The sequence below is a fragment of the Alexandromys fortis genome, unplaced genomic scaffold (assembly GCF_014885135.2).
Source record: "Alexandromys fortis isolate MF-2015 unplaced genomic scaffold, M_Fortis_MF-2015_v1.1 scaffold_75, whole genome shotgun sequence".
NCBI lineage: Eukaryota > Metazoa > Chordata > Mammalia > Rodentia > Cricetidae > Alexandromys > Alexandromys fortis.
In genome coordinates, this window is record NW_026067956.1 from 1,335,202 (window position 1) to 1,343,511 (window position 8,310).

The window sequence follows — 8,310 nt, forward strand, 5'->3', positions numbered from 1 at the left end:
ATTTATTTGATATTGATACTTAGGAAACTATTGAAAGGTAAAAGTTGGCAAGTCGTATTTGATATTAGAGAATCTATTTAGTTTGAAGAACAATAATCATTTTGCAAAGTAGTAATTTTAAAGTAGATTCTAACAAGCCCATTATGACATATGTGCATTTGCAAGCATTCCAATTATTCTATCAAAACATACAGTAAAAATGTAAATGTCTCAGCCAGGCAATGGTGGTGCACGCCTTTAATCCCAGCATTCAGGTGGCAGAGGCCGGAGGATCTCTGTGAGTTCAAGGCCAGCCTAGTCTACAAGAGCTAGTTTCAGGACAGGTTACAAAGCTACAGAGAAACCTTGTCTCAAAAAAAAAAAAAAAAAAAAAAAAAAGTAAATGTCTCTAGGTTCTAAATGTAAAAAAATAAATACATAAATTTAAGTGTTTGGAAACAGAGTAGGGTCTCTTGAAGCCCAGGTTGACTTTGAAATTCGCTATGTAGCCAAAGCTGAGGGATCTTCCTGCCTCTGCCTTCCTGTTTCTGTGATTACAAACGTGTGCACCATGCCTGGCTGAAGTGTTTACTCATTAATATGAGAGAATGTAAATATACATCTGTCCTGGGTCATTTTATGTCAGTTTGACACAAGCTAGGGTCATTTGGAAAGAGAGACTCTCAGTAGAGAAAATGCCTCCATAGGACTGAACTATAGGCAAGCTTGTCAGGCATTTTCTTGATTAATAATTGATAGGGGAAGGCCTAGTCCACTTTTGATGGTGCCTCCCAGGCAGGTAGGTATTGTATAAGAAAGAGGCTGAGCAAAGGATGAGGAGTAAACCAGCAAGCAGTGTTCCTCCATGGCCCCCACACCAGTTCCTAGCTCTAGTTCCTGCTTTGAGTTCCTGCCCTGATTTCTCTGGCTGATGAAATAACCCCCTGATCTTGGTGTTTTATCATGGCAATAGAAATCCTAGATAGCATCTTTATTAATTTTTTCTTTTTGCCCGTCTTTGTCTCCTCCATGAGTGAGGAACTAAAGGTGTGTGCCATCGTGTTTGGTCCCTAAAATAGGTTTTTAAATGATTGTTTTCAAAGGACTTCTCTATGTTAAACTTTGAAATTGAATGAAGATGTCCATTGGCAAGCACTACTATAAAATTGGATGGCCACCTCAGCAGTGTTCATGACTTTCTTTCAGATCTTTTAATTTTACAAATAGCTCACCTTAAGTCACGCCATATTTTAATAGGGTAGGAAAGTGATTTTTTAAAGTGGTAGCTAACTCTTCAGCTGCTTATAATGATTTATTTTGATGACTGTTAGGAAGGGAATGAGCTGGACATGGTAGCACAAACCTTAAAACCTAGTTCTTGGGAAGCTTAGGCAGGAGGATCTTTATCAATTCAAGGCCAGCCTAGTCTACTTAGTGAGCTCCAGAACAGCCAGAACCACTTAGAGACCTTGCCTCAAAAAGAAAGAAAGAAAAACATGAGGGGGTCGGGAGAGGTGAAACTGGGGTCATTACTCCTTTTAAGTTCGTTGCCTGATATGCCCAAAGCCTTACTTTAATCCCCATCACTACAAGCAAAGCAGAGAGACAAAAAACAAAATAGTTTGCAGTGTTCTGAGTTTTTTTTCTTTGTTTTGCGGTGCTAGGGATGAAACCCATGAACTTATATCTAGACCAGCCCTGTACAATTGTGCTGCATCCATCCCTTGCCCTTGGTGTTTGAAGCAGGGTCTTACTACGTTGCTCAGGCTGGCCTTGAACTCAAAATTCTCGTGTCTTATCATCCTGAGTGCTGGTATTATAGGCCTAACAATCATTCTTGGCCCTGTTTACTTTTAGAAACATTATATTTAGGCAAGACTCGTAGTCCAGGGGCTCTTAACCCTGTGCTGTAAAAGCAAACAAAAGCAATATGTTCATTAAAGTCAACAAGTATGTATACTTAGTTCTCTCTTAATTTTATTTTCCTAAAATGTGTTTTCCAGAAGTTTATGAGTATATGAATAAAAATTATATTAGAAAAGGTGTATGGTGGCACACACCTTTAATCCCAGCACTAGGGAGGCAGGGACAGGAAGATCTCTGTGAATTTGAGGCCAGCCTAGTCTACAGAGCGAGTTCTGGGACAGCCAGGGATACACAGTGAAAGAAACCCTGTCTCGAAAAATAAAACAACAACAAAGCATTTTAGAAAAAAATTTCTCGAAGTACTACAGAGTAAGACATAAGATATGGTACTTATCCTGAAAGAACTCACTATTTAGTCAGAAAGATTGGTAAATAAATGCATCAATTAAAAAAAAAAGTTTAATTGTTTTTCATGGCCTTGACTGGCCTAGAGCTAATAACTTCAAATTCCAGTGGCTGAGGTTGGTTTTTTTCATGGTCATTGTTTTTTGCATCTTTATGTTCTTGCCTCTGGTGTGGTTTGTTGATTGGGATTGTGACAAAAGACAATTTGATTAGCCCCCAGTTGCATTTCTGGGTAGAGTACCTAGAGTAAGCTGTGTAGGCCCAGCTGTGTGTAGAGACCAGCTAGGGGCACAAGGATTTGCTGATGAGAGTATTGGTTACAGGGTGTCAGGATGCAACTTCCAAGTAGCTATACCTTCTACAAATTACCATCTTCACAGCTTTAAACCCTGAGGAAAAGAGTGAAGATCACTTACAGATTTGACTGATCCGCTGTTAACTAGCACGTCTAGACGCTCTGGGCACAGATGTCACCAATGCTTAGCAGCTCCCTCACTGATATCTGAGTCACTCTTTAGTTCTGTGATTTTGTGTATTTCCTCTTCCAACCCTAGTCTTCAGTAGCATTGGAGTCTGCACCACTGTTGACTGTACCTGGTCTGATAGAGTCTGAGGGCAGAGCCTCATTCCATCTCTTCATGTCTCTGAGTCCGCTGTGTTTGACACATACTGGAGTAAGAACAGTATCTGCACCTAACATAGTTCCAGGTGGGTCAGCCTTGCTTAGTTACTGTTTGCCCCTTTACAGGAAATAAGACCTTCATCCTGAACCTAAGTAGATTCCCTCTGTTAGCCACATCAGATAATTCTACAGTATTATGAAATCCTGTCATTTATTGCTTTTTCACCGTTGACTTAACTGAGCACATCAATTACTAAGGCATTTTAATGAAAATTACTAGTGTTGTTACCCTCTGGTGTGTTCGGTTACTCACTTCAGAACCCACTGTCCTATGCAGGTACACACCCTGCAGCTACCGAGGAGTGGAGGAGAGACTACCTCACGGCAGCATGTCCCGCCTGACGGATCACTCCAGGCACAGCAGCTCTCATCGGCTCAATGAGCAGTCTCGACACAGCAGCACCCGAGACCTCAGTAACAACCCCATGACTCACATCACACACGGCACCAGCATGAACCGTGTTATCGAAGAGGATGGGACCAGTGCTTAATCTTGTCTACGGTGACAATGTGTGCTATTGGAAAGCAGGTTTTAGTCTTTGCCTTCGCATGGCTGGCTGCTGTAACTCGCTGTCTTCCTGCTTTCCCTCAAGCAGAGTGTGCCCACTGAGAAGGTAGAGCTTTGCTTTTTGTATCACATCAAACGTGGAGCGTAAACGCAGCCAAAACGTTAAGAGTCATGTCATCACAAAAATAATTCTTTCTAGGTTGTGAAGAGATGATTGTCTGGTAAGCATTTTTATAAACCCACTTATTTTATATTTAGAAAAATCCTATATGTGTGGTGACTGCTTTGTAGTGAACTTTCATATAATATGAACTAGTTGTGAAATGACATTCTGGTAGCTCTGTTAATAAAACAAAGTTTCAGAATTAAAGAAAATTTCTATGCAAGGCTTATTTCTCAGATGAATACTAGGACTTTGTAGGTTTGTTTCCACTGGGTGAATAAAAGGAGCTGGTTTTTTTAAGCTGTAGAAGACTGTGATAAGCCAGCAAGGGTATTTAGCTAGTAGATAAAAGTGCCAGAAGAGTCCAGTTGGCCTGTGGGAGGTTCTCTCACTCTTCCCCAGAGATGTTCAGGATGTGGATTAGCGCTGGAGTAAAGGCAGAGATGAGCATTTCCCTGGAGTCGTATTGTTTTTTCACTTTTGTAAATATTACTTTTATGGGCTATGTTTTTATAATATCCATATGCATGATAGCAAAGTTTTAGTTTGTGACCATCTTTTCCCAGGTAATTGTATTGATTCATAGACAACTTCATGTTCAGACATGTTCTGTGGAGGCATGCAGTAAGATAAGCATCACACATTATAAGGGTTTTTAGTGGTAAAAAATTACAAAATGGCGAAATATTTTCTCTGTATTCGTTGTTGTATTTTTCTACAGTGAGATGTGACCTTGCCAAAGCCATCAGACATTGGTATCCAGGCCCTCCTATAGTGAGCTGATTGTCTGCCCTCGAATTCCCCAGTAGCTAGTTGGCTACCACTTTTGCCCCACATCCCCGTTTTCAGTTTCTGAATCACTGTTTACATCTGAAATATATAATCTAAGTCTAAAGTGGTGATTAATTTGGGTTCTTGAAAATCATTGTAGCTAAATGGAGCATGGTTATTCTTTCTGTGAATACCTTTTCATCTTAAAAATATCAAGTAAAAAACACTTGACATTTTATCTTATAAAATTTAAATGGTTTAGGATATGAACTGTGAAGTTTATTGGGTATGAAACTAATCAGAAAGAAAAATTCTGTAAAATGCTAATGTGTTATTCAGAAACAGTGATGCTCAGCCCTGATTGCAGATAAGACTCACTCTGGGAACTCTTGTTAGTCAGCATCTTTCTCTTGGGTGAGAGTTTATGCTTTAAAAACACAAAAGCTTTCCAAGTGATTATTAGCAGCCAGACTTGAAGCCCATTTTCTCAAGCTCGCTGTCCCCTAATGATGGGCTGATGGCGTCACATCTGATCATGGGAAGATCCATCCAGACTCAGTGATTTGTTACCTAATATAAATACTGTTGTTTCTACTTTATTATCCATTATAAAATGCAGAATTCTCAGCTCTCATCCTTGAAGATTCTTACTGAGTAAGTCAAGGGCAGTAGGAGTTCACAAGTCTGTGTATCTAAAACACCACAGAAGATTCTTAGCAGGGTATCCAAGAATCACACTCAGAAAAAAAAAAAAATTCTAGACTCTGGAGAGAGAGGCATGGCTTTGCCATATGCTAGCTTTCAACTTTGAACAAGTCAGCCTCCTTGAGCCTAGCTCCCCTTGTTTGAAAATGAAGACTGAAGATGAATATCTACTCTACCTACCTCACTAAGTTGTCAGATTAAGATCAGATGAAAACAACCACATGGAAGCTCTTTGAAACTGTGAAGCATTGTGGAATATGAGATTAAGGTTTTTGAGAACTTAGAGCTTTATTAGAGGTCTACTATAGTACATTTCTTGACACACGTTTAATTCATGTGTACGCTTCTTTCACCCTTTAAAATTAAGAGTTCCCACCTGACAGAAGAGCCAGTTTTCTGGTCGTCATGACTTATTTGTGTCATGCTGCTTCTTCAAAGCATATATCAGTAGAGATTACCCATTCTTCATAAGACACATTTGAGCACGTACCCCAAATGGTTTCTCTTCCTCTGACCTCCTGTCTTTCTCCTTGGAACTGGAGTTACCACTCAGAGAGGCCTGAAGTTTCTTATAACGATAGTCAGTAAAACCTTTCCTTAAGCCTTACAAGGCACAGCTGATAACTTGTCTATAAATAAGCCAGTAACTCAGGAAGCTTCTGCTTGAGAAGCTCCATAGAACAGCATGGGCAAACCACAACAAACATCCACAAACAAAAACAGGAAGTTAAGACAGAAATACCAATTTGAGCTCAAAGATGTCGTGTCTGCCACCATCTGCATAATACCAATTGCCAAGTGTTAATTGGGTGTCTTTTTCCAGTGAGCCAAGTGTAGACAGTGACGTGAACATTGCTATAAAAGTCTTACCTTTGTGCTTCCAGTTAGTGTATGTATTTGCATCTCCTCTAAGCTGGTGGTGATGTGTATGTGAATGTTGTTGGCCTACAGTCAGCTTCAACAAGTACCATTGTTCACTTGTTCTATACAATTTGCATAGTATTGTTAGTGTTAAGTAACACTGTTCAGTTTGGGTCATGTTCTTTATGTGCTCCAGGTTAGGAATCTTTTTTTTTTTTTTTTTTAAGAGACTGTTGAAGAACTATAGCAGAACAGTGATTTCAAATCTTTACCTGCTTAAATTGACTTGAACAAGTCTGGACAGTTTTACCATATGGGTAACTTTAATTTCTGTTGTGATTGGCATATGTTAATACTTAGTGTTTTCTTTGTTCAGTTGACCACCAAGAAAATGATAGTTCCCTCTAAAGTATTAATATGTTATCAAAAGTGTTCTGAAAAGTACTTTGATTTTAGCAATATTGTTTTATTCATGATTAGGCAAAAGATCCAAGGCAATATTAAGCTCAAAACAGTAATTTGTTTCAGAGGCAATGGATGAATAACAATTAGCACAGGACTTCGTACAGCATAAGCTTTTCAGTAAATGTTTAATGAACAGCTAACTCATAACACTAATGTGGACCATAACAGTTGTTTATGTATGTTTGTGATTTTTTTAAAATCTGTGTAAAATAAGAATTCTTGGATTTCACACAGAAACACAGGAAATAGAAGTTTTCTAGAACCTAGGTTTATACATAAACTCATGATTCTTTTAAACTTCTTTTAGACTTTTTGTGACCAGTTAAAATGAGAAGAGCTTGGGGTTGGAGAAATGGATGGTTCCGTGCTTTAGTATGTTCGCTGCTCTTCCAAAGAACCAGAGATCAGTTCCTGGCACCCTCGTCAGGCATCTGTGGGGCTCCAGGATGAATAAGTCGCTCCTCTGGCTGCCTTTGACACCAGCACACTGTAGCAGACACACATGTCCACATAAATTCAAAGTAGAGTAATTTTTTTTTTTTGAGACAAGGTTTCTCTGTGTAACAGCCCTGGCTGTCCTGGAACTTGCTTTGTAGACCAGGGCAGACTCAAACTCACAGAGATCTGCCTGCCTCTGTCTCCTGAGTGCTGGAATTAAAGGCATGTGCCACCACAGACAGCTTACAGTAAATATTTTTAAAAATATGAATAAACATTTATTGACTTAAACTATATAACCTAAAATTTTTATATATTTACATACATTTGATCATCTGTTTATGGAAGTGCATTGACATTCGTACATTTCTTCATAGTTTTTCTTCTTTTTCATTTTTTGTTGTTCAAATCATGAGTACTGGGGAAAGCTTAGGAAAGCAGACATCCTTTACCGTTCACCAGACTTCAATTGCTTTCTCTAACTAATTCTAATCCTATGTAGCTTTAATCAATCAACAGGTTGATGCTTTTCTTTCAGTATTCAAATCTTCTGGAAAAACAATGTTAAAATTCTGCCTAGAGCCAACCATCTTAATAGACATAGGTATTTCATTAGCTTATAAAAAATTTATCATATGATAATGTGTTTACTCCTGTGTTCTCTAATTAGAAAATCTGGCTGTAAAGTTTTTCACTAATGTTTTGGTCAAAAGTCAAGCCAGTACAAAATCCATTAAGTTCAATCTATTTAAATGTGTTAAAAGGTAATTTTCTTTAGCTTTAATTTAAATAACTGCATAGAAACCTATCTTTTTTTTTTTCATGGATGTTTTTGTTGGTGTGGTAAAATCGTTCTTAATTTTCTCTAGTTTTATTGGCCACTGCACCATTTTCCCTTGGTTAAAAAAGTTTTTTACTTTTTAATAATTCAGAAGTTTAAAATTTGCCAGGTGTGGTAGCATGCACCTTTAATCTCAGTACTTGGGAGGCAGAGGCAGGATTGTCTCTGTGAGGTTCAGGCCAGCCTGGTCTACATAGTAAGTGCCAGGGCAGCCAGGGCTATATAGAGAGGCCTCGTTTTAAAAATAAATAGATAAATAAATAAATAGATAAATAAATAAAGATTCAGTGTTCTGCTTTTCTTCTCATTACCACTAACTATTGAATTAGTATTTTTAAGTTTTTTTCAAGCTTGTTACATTTTTCTGAAGCAGATAAATTATCTAAGCAAGCTTGCTCATATCTGCAAACTTGCAGGTGTTTTTTTTTTTGTTTTATGCTAACTGGCTTTTCAAAATTTAGAACTCAGTGGTTTTGTTTTGGCCAGGTTTTATTTAATAATTCGTAAGAATACATTGTGTTATTTTAAAAATATACTAGGGTTTTGAGTCAGGACAGCTGATACCTAGTCTTGCCTCCCTTTTCAATGAGCTGTGTAACTTCAGACAAAGCATTTTTGTTTGCAGT

General features: G+C 38.2%; 1 protein-coding gene across 2 annotated transcripts in view; it reads left to right on the forward strand.

Annotated features, from left to right (window-relative positions):
• The window catches only part of Fzd3 (frizzled class receptor 3), a 74,846-nt gene extending 67,580 nt beyond the window's left edge, over positions 1-7,266 (forward strand). For both annotated transcript variants that reach the window (XM_050152350.1, XM_050152351.1), the window contains one exon: positions 3,210-7,266. In XM_050152350.1, coding sequence (XP_050008307.1) covers positions 3,210-3,423 — 214 coding nt within the window. In that variant the 3' untranslated portion in view covers positions 3,424-7,266. The remainder of the gene's footprint in view (positions 1-3,209) is intronic.
• Positions 7,267-8,310: the final 1,044 nt, after the last annotated feature.